The following is a 13,505-nucleotide window of genomic DNA, read 5'->3' as shown; positions in this document are numbered from 1 at the left end:
AAGGGTAAAGAAAATAATCTTGAGAAGTAGAGGGAGAGAGGGATCTGGGAGGGAGAGATGAGAGAGAGGGGAAAAGGAGGGCGGGCTCAGATAGGGAAGGAGATGGGGGAGAAGTACAGAGGGTAAGGACTTCGAAAGGAGGTGTGTAGCAGTGGGGGAAGAGGGAACTACCAGATAGCCACTGTAAAGTCCCAGATTCCAGGGACCCAAGAGGTCCCCAGGATCCAACAGGCAGGACATTAATCGATACACCCAACAAAGGGAAGATAGAACCTGGAGACCATATCCAGTGGATAGGCACAGCCCTTGATGGAGAGATAAAGCCACCTACCCGTCTCAAAAATATTAATCCAGAATGCCTGCTGTCAAAAGGAAATGCAGGAACAAAAAGTGGAACAGAGACTGAAGAAATGGCCACCCAGAGACTGCCCCACCTGGGGATCCATCCCACATGCAGACATCAAACCCAGACAATATGGTTGATGCCAAGAAGTGCTTACTGAGAGGCTCTGCCAGAGCATGACTAATACAGAGGAGGATGCTTGCAGTCAAATATCTGACTCAGCATGGGGACTCCAATGGAGAAGTTAGGGCTAGGATTGAAAGAGCTGAAGGGGTTCGCAAACCCATAGGAAGAACAACAACAATACCAACAAACCAAACCCCGAAAGCTTCCAGGGACTAAATCACCAACCAAAGAGTACACATGGAGGAACCCATGGCTCCAGATGCATATGTAAAAGAGGATGGCCTTATCAAACATCACTGGGAGGGAAGGCCCTTGTTTCTGTGTAGGCTCGATGACCCAGGGTAGGGAAAATAGGGTGCTGAGTCAGGCATGGCTGGACCAGTGAGGGAGCACCATCATAGAGGCGAGGGTGGGGGTGGGGCAGGATATAGGGGGTTTGTGGAGGGGAAACTGGGAAGGGGGATGGCATTTGAAATGTAAATAAATAAAATAACTAATAATAAAAGAATATTTTTGTGTCTTCATATCCTTGACAGAACTTGATTTCTAGTTCATTGAGTAGGAATATCTGAAGCTAGCTGCCATCGCAGCTCAAAGCCCTGAGCAAAAAATAGAGATAATAATGCATTTTAAGACAGTATGATCCCTCTGAACACACAGATAGATGGCTATTGTGTGCATCAGATGAGAAAGGCTGTATTTTGTTTGACATTTGACTGCTTATTATAACTGTGTGAGAATGTATAAGACTGAAGTGGTATCAAGAATGGGAATTGCTGGCTGTATGACACCTGGATTCTATGAAGACTCAAAAGCACAAACAATTTATAGTATAGGTCAAAATTATCAGCCCTATATTTTACGGAAAATAAAATAACTTCCCCATCCTTAACTATTAGTACTTAACTTCTTACATGACACAGGTTTCAGACTCACAGGGTTTCAGAAAGTCAGCAAATACAGAAAAGACTTTCTCAAATTTTGCTGTAGCATGAATTGTGGCCTCAAATAAAAAAGACAAGAAACTCCCCCGAGAGCAAATGATATTTTGGTTAATACAGAAAAATCAGAGAAAGCACTCTGCCTGGTTGTTTTGGCTTAACTGGATCAGAAGCAACAGGAATGCGTAAAGAACATAAATCAAGAAATAACTCGGAATTGTGGGGAAATTGGGATAAAACAAAGGCTCCTGCTAAGAGAATAGGAGGGCTTTAAGAGGTGAGGTCAGAAACATAAGAGTGATGTGTAAGTTTTATGAAGTGTCCATGGAAATTGAATTTTATTGCAACTGATTTGGAAACCCATTGGAAGGTTACATTAGAGACAAGTGATAGGATACAAATTTTTTTGTGAATATTTTCCAGTCAGTTTTAATTTCACAGAAAACTAAGGTGACAGAAAGATCTTTCTTTCAAGTAACTTTTTTCAAACTACTGAGACTTCAGAGTTGAGAAAACCCTGAGAAAATTCAGAGCCCTGAGGCCCAGTCAGACAATCATAAAGAAGCATTTGCAATCCTGCAGGTACGAGATGGTATAAACTGGGGATAACAGTTGCATTACTGTGTCAGATTCTGGACACCCTGGGAACACAGGGTGACCAGTATAGAAATGAGTTCTATATGGGCTAGGAGGTCAAGGGGTCAAAACCCAAAAGGCAAATTCTGAGAGTTGGTGTTTAATTTGAACATCACAACTAATTACACTGCTATGACCTGAGATTCAGAAAACTAAAGAGAGGAACAGGGTAGGAAGACAACAATTCAGTTGAGAGACTAAAAACTTTGTACTACCTTCAATGGACTACAAGTGGATGAACAGGCAATCAGGTTTATAAATCTTTAACTAAGGACAGAGATAGAGGTTAGAAAAAAACAAGGGGTTGAGAGTCTACCAATATCCCTCAAAGCCATATTAGTTAATAATTTTGTTATTTTTAAACAATACTAATATAACTTCACCTGCAGGAAATCATTAGAACACAACAAAGGTTTATAATAAATACAATGTTCTTTATACCAAAGTGGGTCTAAAGGTTTAATTTTTCAGGAATATTTTAAAAACCTTATTGTAATTGTATGCTATAGTGGATGCTATAATATGAGTGAGTGCATGAAAAAATCTCACAAGAGTTTGAGATATAAGTTACTTGTCTTACGAAGAGTTTTTATAAATGTCTAGGCACAAACTTAAATTATTAATTCTTATGTTTTCAGGTCCATTATGGATGCAACTGTATATGAGGTGTGATTTCAAAACAGACCTATTACTGTTGAGAACCTAGATGGCTTTTTAGTAGTCCAGCTATTACAAAGAAAGCAATGTCTCCCCTCTACCGTGATTGTTTGACCCCTCAGTAGCAAGCAACTGGCTCTCGACCCATGTGCGGACATCCAGTGTTCACTGAGCCTGCAAAACTTAGCAAAAGTTAAAACACTCTGTTTAGTTACATGATTCTATGCAGCACCCAGAGTTATCAAGGAAATGTTAAGGAAAGTACATGCTTAAGAGCTTGTGTCTGTGTTTCACATCACTTCCTCCCTAGCCATGTCATCTGCCTTTTGCACAATGCCTGGTTTCAAAGGCTTCCTTGTAGCCTTGAAGTCCTTTGTAGAGTCAGTTACTTTTCTGTTTTGGGCTTTCATGTCACATCTGGGAAGAGCCTCACTTGGTTACTTGGTGCTAAGTTGTTACTTCTCACCTGTCTTCCTTTGGCCTTTCTGTGTTTCTATGCTGTTTTTCACATCTCTGCACAGGTGCTTCATACCACATACCATTACTATTGTCACACATTTACGTATGTGACTACTGGTTGATTCCTGCCTTGTCAAGTAGACCACTGATTCTATGATTGTGATGTTTTCTTAGCTACTGACATGAGCGTGTATCAATGGATGATGCATTTATTAAATTTATGATCAATGAATCATCTTAGAGCCTAGTGTAGCATGAGAACACAATAGAGATTTAATATGTATTTGCTAAGTGAACAAATTGATGGAATATATTTATCTTTTCACTATCACCATTGGAGTTACACACATACCCCACCGTAACACCTCCTGGCATAGTACCTACAACTGTAGCTGCAGCATCTATACAAAGCAGTTATACATAGAAATGGAAATAACTTGAATTCTTGATGTTTTGGGGTAGACTGAATCCTCCACCTTCTCATACCACACAAGCTTACATAAACTGAATTGAATGCATGGTGAAGAAATGAATGAAAATCACAATCTGAGAATGTGTAACAACTATAAGATACAGTGTTCCCAATTTATAAATCACAAAGGTTATTTAATTCTATAAATTGCTATAGCTATCTATAGATGAGAACATATAAAATCATCTGAGTTTCCAGGTTATTGAATAGTAGCCAACACCTCCACTTTATTTAACAACCCTTCCTCAAATTTCCTTTTCCTGTTTCCCGGTTCTGTTGCCATGCTTAATAAAACGGACTGATAGTCGACTTACTGCTTTCAGTATAACAGACATGTACAACAGATAGCAATATGTGAATGTATATCTATATTTATATATGTGTGTATGTGTGTCTTCTAAAACTATGTGACTGCCTATCTATCAACCTTTAATATTTTCATTTATTAATCTTTAATATTCCCATGTGTCTTGTTTATGTTTCTTAGTAGAATAACTATAAGTATATATATATATATATGTTACTTTTATAATTCAAAGAAAGATTTATTTTATTAAATTGATTACATAGAGACAAACCACTGTTTCTAATTGCTAAGCCAATTAATTGTAAAGCCAATTAATCCCCAATAATTTGCCAAACAGAGGGCAGGAATATTTATAACAAATATCTATAATAAATGTTTTTATAGACAAATTAATAACAAATGTTTTGTTGAAGTTTCCTTTTTAATACTCAAGGAGAAAAAGTATTTATGACCACCAACAGAGCAAACATATCGCTCTAGGTGTTCAAGCCAGATATAGGCAGAAAGACAGTAGAGACTATCAGTAGCTGAAGATGTTCAGAGATATCTTTGGATAGACTGTGAGGGATGGTTTTTCAAATACTGGAAGCAAGATCTGACTCATCTGTTACTGTAGAATGAATATATGAATAGTAAATGCCATGTAGACAACCAGAATGATGATGTCCATGTTTGTAGCCCATGGACCTGAACTCAATCCTCAGAATCCCATGAAAAAGCAAAAAATGGTGATACGTTTTTATAATTCTAGCACGAAGAGAGAGGTGGAGACAAGTGGATACATTGGAGTTCCCAGCCAGCTTAGGCTCCTTGGAAAGAGACCCTTGGGTAGGAGTTCAAACTTGAGATGAATGAAGCCTTAAAAATAATAGCTTAGGATGTCCTCTCATGCACAGACAGACACAAACAATGAAAAGAAATTTTGACCTGGTAATGCACAACTTTAATCACAGCAATTGTTAGACAAAGCCATGTGGATCTCTGTAAGTTGGAGGCCTGTCTACAGTGTGAGTTTCAAGTCAGTACAGATACATAGAAAGACCCTGTCTCCTAAAAGAAGGGAAGAAGGAAGGGAAGGAGGGAAGGAAGGAGGGAGGGAGGGAGCAGTGAAAATAAAGTGATGAAAGAAGATGGAGAATAGAGAAAGAAAGAGAAGGTGGGGGAAGAGGGGGGAGAGGAGCAATATGCTGATTGCTGACCATTACATGAGAAAGTCCTCGCACTTACACTTCACATGACTAACAACTAAAGTTTTATCTTCTTCTAGTCTTCTGGGTGATGGAGGATGATAGCTACAAACCAGATTGTGAATACATACATTCTCTCCATCACCATGACAGACAACAGGAACACAAATAAACTGTACCACTTATTAGTTATACAGCAACTTCTGCAAGGCACATGAGGAATCTCAAAATAATGAGTTTCAATTTTTGATAGTCCTTCTTTTTCTGCTTTCCTAATGTTGATTATATTCAAAAGATCCTTTTTGAATATTATAGGCTGACACTTGTACACTGGAGGTAATAAACCAGTTCACAACCATCCATTCCCTGAAAATGTCTTCTTGCTTATTGCTATAGCTTAGGAGACGTGAAAATCACTGAGCGCCATTGTTAGCTGAGTAAACCAGTCAGATCATGAACCTAACAGATAAAGTTTATTAAATTAGTGAGAACCAAAATAACACTCGACAGCTTCCAAAAGCAATCTTTTTAAGTTTCCCAAGACTTTGTGACTTAGGTTTGAACACAAGTAAGAGCATTAAACTGAAACATAGGCAGAGGAACAAGTTGATTTGTAAGACGGTAGTTTAGCAAGAGCCCTGTTTAGTTCCCTTTGCGACATTCAGGGCATTCAGACAGTTGACATGTTGTAAAATTTGCACATTAATTTTAGGCATCAGTGCACCATAATCATAAGAAACACAGGAAATATCCACTGAAGTAGGCAAGACCAATGCTAAGACTTTGATACAAGACCATGTCTGACACTTGAGTAGACAATTTATAATTATTTTCTGTTTTCCAGTTACCTTTGAGATAATCTGGGTCTCTTATGTCAGTTTGTTCCTGGGAAATGGATCATAAGGAAAAAAGATTCTGCATAATGCACACCCAACACACATGGTATGTAACAAGCATTATGTGGTGTCAATTCTCACAATTATATGGGCTAGAAAATCTGAAGGAAAGTTTTGTGGTTCTGTGATATTTCAGTTAAGGCTTGAGACATCTGTGATGAGTAAGAAGAAGACAAATTATTTAAAGAACCAAATCCATAACATGGAGAATGAAGGCAAGAGCCTTACCATGGCACAAATGCAGGGTCAATGAGGGTGTGACTAGAAAGATGAGGAAAGCGCTATCGTAAGCTGGACACTCAGGGCCACTCTATACAACACTAAGTCATTTAGAACGTCAGTTTAGTTCTCAATGAAAATAAGTCACCATCAACATTTCAAAGGAATTATGACAACAGGCTGTAGGTTATTAGACTTATCTGTTAGACTGCAGTCTAAGGAGAAAAGGCAAACACCAGTTTTATTGTTTTCTTGCAGAGGATATGACCACCAGGTGTGAAAATGCAGTAGAGTTCCTGCTAGCATTGTCCAAAACTGCAACTAGGGCTCTTTTTGGCAGTCACTCTTTCAGGAAGTTGTATGTGAAATCACAGCGAGGAAGCAAAGCCAACCAGCACATGCCTGCCGTCTAGGGTTCGCTCCCTGAAGCCCGGATGTCAGTTTACCAGTGAGACAGAGGAAGGAAGCCTCTACTGATATTCTATGAGCTCGGGTTCTGTGAATAGGGACCTTCATTTGCTGAACAGTCCGGGGCCATTCAAGAGCAATTAAATTTGGTTAAAATAAGAAAGAAATGCTTTTTAAGTGGGCGGGGGGAGAAAAGAAAAAAGGGGCGTTTGAGGGGATTGCATAAGTAGACTGTGCTAGGGCACTTTTACACAGGTTTGTTTAGTTCTCAGTTGTCAAGCTGTATTTAAGCTGCTCTCTTACTCTGAAATCCGATAACCTTTCTTTTCTCCGAGTTCTTTCTGCTAAACTAATAGCACTGTCTCTAATTCCACACGCGGCAAGCAATGAGTTTGTTTTACCAGATAACACTAGGTCTGGTGATCAGCCAATGTCTAAAGGACCATTAGCCAAGTCAGTAGTAAGCCAGAGCCTGCAACTGATCAATAGATATTACTCTCTAAATCACTTTAAAATTGTCTTTTCATCTTCTCTGCAAGCTAGCATTCATTATTCATGTTATCCTGACACAACTGAAAATCAGAGAATAATTTTAGAAAGAAAACCTCTTACCCCTACAAATCAAACCATATTACGGTTGTGCCTCCTAATAATATAGACATGATTTTAAATTAAAAGAAAAACCATATATTTTTTAATTAAGTTGCAAAGAAAATTAAAAGTCTCAGTTTAGGGAGGATACAGGAAGTGACCCTGAATCTCACTTAAATAGACTAAAGTAAGAGAATCTAAGGAAGGTTGTGACATTTATACTCTCTCTCTCTCTCTCTCTCTCTCTCTCTCTCTCTCTCTTTCTCTCTCTGTCCTTTTTTCTAGGAACTAAAACTACTATAATTTGAAAATACTAAAAAAAACAAGCAAGCAAAAGAAGTAGGGAAGGAGGGTGGAAAACAGAGAGGGAGGGATCACGTTGCCTCTTTCCGCATAAGCCTAGGTCACATTTCCCCAGGAGTAAATTAGGGTAGTAAAGGCAGAACTACAGAGCAGCCCTCAGCTTGAATTCTTAATGGTTACATAAACTGCCCTTAATTACTTCTCCATAGGAGACTGGAGGGAGAAAAATGTGCTTTCGATACAATGAAATCTGCCTTCAAAGTACCTAAAAATAAATTATTCAAAATTATTTAGAGTTAAGACTATGACCCTCATATACCTAAATACTGTTTAATAATATTACAGGAACTCTTGATGAACCCTTCCATTGTAGCAGCCTTGGGTCCCTAGGAACATTGATTCCTGAAAGAAAGGACAATCCTTCACTCAGAAAATATCATGCTCTTGAAGATAGTATTTCTTGAACTTAATGTTGCAACAACTTATTCTTTTCTTACTTGCTAACAATTACTCATGTGACACTAGAAATACAGAGTTCAGCAGACATCATGGCCACCCACTCAAGCCCAGTCTTTCCTTAATTAACTGCACAGCTATTCTCAATTTAAAGGCTAGTTCTACAGTTTCAAATATTTTAGCAATCTGGAATAAAAACTTTCATTTGAATCTTATCTACCACATTCTCTTATTTTTTAAAGTCAACAATATATTTAGAAAATGATTAACATGTATGAAAGTGAAACACAATTATACTGACACATAGATAAAAGCCTAATAATGTATATGATATATATTTTATGATTAGAATTGTTAGGAAAAGAGCAGAAAGGGCATATCCTCATTTGAAAAAATATATGCATATATGATATATTACATATATATTACACATACCTGAACATGCATATAAATATGTATATATAATATTCTTGGGTTATTTAAATTTTAAAATCATGCCTTCTATTCCTATTATTTATAGCACTCCAGTGCTGGTAATCTGATGTTCGCTTCACTAGGAGTATTAGCAATATGTGCATGATCAAATTATAAGACATTGGTGTTCTCCAAACTTAGAAAACTGAAATTTTAAAATGCATGTATTCTACCTACTTTTCTTACACTATCATATCAAGTACCTTCTTGCTAATGAAAACTTCAGCACATCACATTGACTTGGCCATGTCATCAAGTCTGAGATATATATAAAATAAATGTATATCAATATTATATAGTTTCATCCTACACACTCAAAATCTCTTTTACAACATTTAATTTCCTAAGGAGAAGGATTATATAAAAAGCACCATTTCGTGCCTCCATTTCCTCTTGATAAAATGCACTAGGAGGACTGATTAGCATTTTCTGCAAATTCTAACCTTAGAATTCTCAGGAGAGAAATCTCATCTGAGCACTTTTTCCTCCTTTAAATAAGTCAGTCTGTTAAAAAACACTCTTGAAATGTTTTTAAAATACACCATGATAAAAAAAAAAAACTAGAGGCTTAAAAAGTTAACATGAGTAAAATCTCTGCAAGGAAAAAAAAAAAACTTTAGAAAATAAATTCCATCCACCCAATACAAAACTCAGTGTCATTTCCATTGCTGTGTTTTAAGAATAATTTAAACAATGTTGCTCTTTGATTTTAGTCACAATTTCAGAAAAAAAAATAAGGAATCAGAAAAATTAAACCGTAAGCCAGCATGCTGTCTTTTTACGTATATTCCTCATTTCTACTTAAACCTGTTTCAAACTGTTGTAAATTACATGTTATGGTACTAAAGAAAACAGGCAGTAGATGAAAGAACCCTTGTTAACTAAATAAATAAGCAGCAACCCAACTAATCCTTGATGTATAATCCACGCAAAAAGTTCCACTCATGAGCTCTCACATTTTATTAAGAGACACGATATTAATCATGCTACCAAATCCTGCACTTATTAGCAAGAGTAGACCTGCTCTTTTAATTGTTCTAATTGAAGAACTACAGAGACAAGTTTGAGTTCCTCATAGGTTGAATTAGCACACTGTGAGAGCCAGCACCATTTCACCTGCTGATCCCGGGCACTCAAAACAGCACTTCTCCTGCACTGGCTACCCATTGCTGGCAAGCCATTAAAATTCCTCTTAGAACTTATCAACAGTTCACAACACACATTTGGCTTAACAGGTAAAGGCAGAAAGCCATTATAATTAGTTTCTTTTTAGTTCACTCACAGTATTAAGTGCTAGACAGTTTTTCTTAAGATTGTCATTTCAAGTCCACACAATAAGGTATAGATTTTAACGCAGGCATGGCTCAGTAACTGTAAATTTCACATAAATCCCAGGCCCTGTTTATAGTAAGTTATGGACTAATCCTGGAATTCCTGAGATGAAGCATAGGCAAATATATCAAAAATAAAACAAAAATTAATGTCAATGGATACTCTTTAAATAACAGCATTTCCCGGCATCTCTTTCTCCTTTTGTGTGTGCGTGTGAATGTGTGTGTGAGAGAGAGTGTGTGTGTGTGTGAGCATGTATGTGTGTGTATGAGTGTGTGTGTGTGTATGAGTGTGTGTGTGAGTGTGTGTAAGTGAGTGTATGTGTGCATGTGTATGTGTATGTGTGCATATGTATGTGTGTGAGTGTGTGTGTGAGTGTGTGTGTGCATCTGTGTGCGTATGTGTGCATATGTATGTGTGTGTGTGTAAGAGTGTGTGTGAGTGTGTGTGTGTGTGTGAAATCATAGTAGAAACTGTGTATTGAAGACTTCCAAGTTTCTTGGTATTTTCAAAGTAAATAATATATAAAATCAACTTCATTAATCTATTCTCTTCCAAAAAATCCACAAAAACCTTCTTGTATGCATTGCTTTTTTAGAGTCTAACTTCATTATGAAATATTTTACCAGGTTTATAATAGTTTTATAATTTTATATAAAAAGCAGCCCATTTTAAATTTTCTTCTGGTTAAATCATGGAAGCATACATCTTTGGGAAACCCATTAAGTCAGGTTAATACTAGAAGAAGATGCCTGCATTTAGAAAGCCACATTAAATTTCACTCAGCCCTTCAGCTACAATCCTAAATACTAAAGACAAAGTTAGTTTCTCCTTCTGTGGTGATTGGGGATTTGAGAGGGTGTTTCCCTTTTAATCATTTATTGACTATTATTTCTTTTATGAATTTTAACAGGTTTAAAGAATGAAGGGCTACAAGATTGAATTAATTAAAAAAGTAGTTTTCCACTATATAGTGAGTACCTGCCAACTTCTTAAAAATAAACACCCAAACCTTGCCATGAAGCTGTCTAATGGCTTCTACAATTTTCAAAATATTTCATTAGAAATAACATGGCCTTGTGCTTCCCTTTTTCTCATACTCTTTAGTTTTATACAATAGGAAACATTTTGTGTAGTGTACGTGATGTAGTATTGAGATGTTTGCTAAAAGTATTTCAGGTGTGTTGTTAAGAGTGCACATAGAAAATCAGAGCCTAAAAACATAGAAATTTGATTGGCTGGAAACCCCAATGTGGAAAAGAAAAGTAAATTATTTCGGGGCAGAAAAGGCATTCAGGTTACCTATATATGGGTAATCACTACAGAATGTCTCAGATTCTGTACCTTTAAATAATTGTCACTAAAATATACGTGTATGTGGACAAGCTGGGATAAAACACCAATCTATTCTTCCTTAGGCAAGTGACATTTTTCAGTATCACTAATAGAAGCTCCTTTGCTGTAGAAAACCAGCAGAGGGCAGAACTGCTGAGCAAACTGCCCAACCCAACAGGCGACAGAATACCAAGAAGTAAACTGCCAACTTTTGAAGTAGTCTACTTTCAAAGATGCTTATATTTATCCATGAAGTTGAAATGAATCGACGTAAGTAGTCTAAATCACTACAAAATTAGAATTTTGTGCCATTCTATGGCTCACCAGAGCTCATCACCGAATGAATGAGAAACTGTCTGCTCCTGGGGAGTGTGAAGTCCCCAAGCATCAGGACCAAAGTTAGGGCTGGGCCCCCCATGTGCTAACTCCGTTTAGGGAGCTCAGATATGGGCAGCAAGACCAGAGGCCAGGCTCAGATTTCTACTAAACCTGTGCTTTCAGAGTTGGGTTGGCATTTCCAACCCCCATTCTCTCCTCTCCTACCTATTCCCCTGCTTCTCTCTGCAGTCCTGACAAAGCTTGTTTTCTACTGTGAATCGCTCTGGCTCACCAACTCAAAGGGCTTTCTCCTGCCAGCCGAGTCTACAGCACCTAAGGGACCACAGCAGCCAGATGCCATTTCGGGAAAAGGGCGGGGGGCAGGGGAGGGAGGAGGCAGGCGGAGGGAGGAGTGAAGTCGCTCTCCCTCCTCCGGTACTGACAGGGCTACAGTCAGCTACACAGGTCTGGCCATTCAATATTTGGTAGTGCCACGTAGGAACTTTTCTTTACCTTCCTCCTCCCATCCCAGGCCCCCTCCTCTTCCTCCCACTCTCTAGTCCTCCGCCCCCAACCCCATTTGCTTGGAGACTTTCATCACCCTCCAAAGGAGTTGTATGTCCAACCTGCAAGAAGGAGCTATTTGAGGTGGGCAAGAGACTGAGGATGAGGGCTTCATGGAGAGGAGAAGGGGGCCAAACATCAGGAGAAACTGCTCCGCCACCGGCCAGGAGCAGTCCTGAACACCACTTTATCATCTGTGAAATGTGTTCCACTGAGAAGCATTTCAAAATGCCACACACAAAGTGCTCCCAATCTTCTAGCTTCATCCCCCTTGGTTTCTCTCATATCCCCCAAAGTAAAAACAGACCGTTTTTCACTTCCTTGCAGACAAAGAAGTTTATCACAGTTCACTTTATACTCTTTCTCTGTATTTTCTCCTCAGTTCACCCTTCAAAAGATATCCCCTTTAGAACCAGAAGAAATACAAAGATTGGTTCAAAGGACAGAGGACTCTGAGTAGACTGTTCTCAAAACAAAAGCTTTAGCTTTGTACGACTGCCTTCCTGTTCAAGGTAATATTTTTTTTTCCTCTTTGCAAAGAAAATGAAAAGGGATGATTGACTTTCTCTGTCTGCTGGGTGCCTGACAGATCTTTTAATCCTACCACCTACCTCCTTGCCCATTACTGTCCCGCCTACATCCATCTCGCTGTCTCTCCAGTTTCCATTCTTAACCTGGTAGCAGCAACAATCTGGATTTTATTTAAAAGAAGTGGTGAGAAGACAAGGGGGAAGGGCACCAAAAGAAGAAAGCCAGGTGGCAATATCCCCCCTCCCCAAACTTTTTTTTTTTCTACTTACCTCCTCTGACCTCTCTGGCTTGGAAGAGAAAAGTCAAGACGAGGGTTGAGATGGTGAGATCCCAGATCCACCGTTTCGTTTTCCACCTGGACCAGGGCTCCATCTCCAAGCCCGGCGCTCACAACTGTGAACCCACGAAATTGCCAGTGCAGACCAACTTCGTCCCTTCCAAGGTGTCGCCTACGTTTGCTACACAGCCATCCGGAAGGGAGAGGGAGTGAAAAAAAGTCAAAGGGCTCTATTTTTTTTTCAATTTGATGGTTTGCTTCCTTCCTGTCTCTCGCCCCCTCCTCTCCCTCTGGGGTGGCCCGCAGAAGACTGCGACCCTGAGACCCGTCCTACGCCTGACCCTGCCTTCAGACTGAGGGTAGATGAAGGGTTTCAAGAAAAAAAGCTGAAAGCACTGAGCACCACTAAAGGCTTCATGCTGTGGGTGGGCTGGACAAGAGGCTCGCGCAGCCCCCTCCTCCGCCCACTCCCCCCGCCCCCTGTGCCCGCGAAACTGACAAGCCGACTGAAGGCCATACCCAATCACAGGCCTCCCCGCAGCCTTGAGCCCGCCCAGTCTCTCCCTGGAGGATCCAGACTACTGCAGGCCCAGCCCACCAGCCACCCTGCATCTCCCCTCTCCTCCCCCCTCCCCAAATCCACGAAAAGAAATGGGAGGGAGTTAGGCGGGAC

General features: G+C 39.3%; 1 protein-coding gene across 3 annotated transcripts in view; it reads right to left on the bottom strand.

The window, feature by feature from the left end:
* Positions 1-13,279, bottom strand: part of Col11a1 (collagen type XI alpha 1 chain) — a 193,129-nt gene extending 179,850 nt beyond the window's left edge. Inside the window, exon 1 of one of the 3 annotated variants that reach the window (XR_010063586.1) lies at positions 12,825-13,274. Coding sequence is in view for 2 of the 3 variants with exons in the window: in NM_013117.1 (NP_037249.1) it covers positions 12,825-12,927 (103 nt within the window). In the remaining variant the exon portion in view is untranslated. Of the gene's footprint in view, positions 1-12,824 lie in introns of all 3 variants that reach the window. The other 2 variants (NM_013117.1, XM_006233210.5) reach the window with 2 other exon arrangements.
* Between the last annotated feature and the right edge of the window lie 226 nt (positions 13,280-13,505).

The sequence above is a fragment of the Rattus norvegicus genome, chromosome 2 (genome assembly GCF_036323735.1).
Source record: "Rattus norvegicus strain BN/NHsdMcwi chromosome 2, GRCr8, whole genome shotgun sequence".
NCBI lineage: Eukaryota > Metazoa > Chordata > Mammalia > Rodentia > Muridae > Rattus > Rattus norvegicus.
The sequence above is the reverse complement of the archived record's forward strand: the minus strand, read 5'-3'. Positions and strand labels throughout refer to the sequence as shown.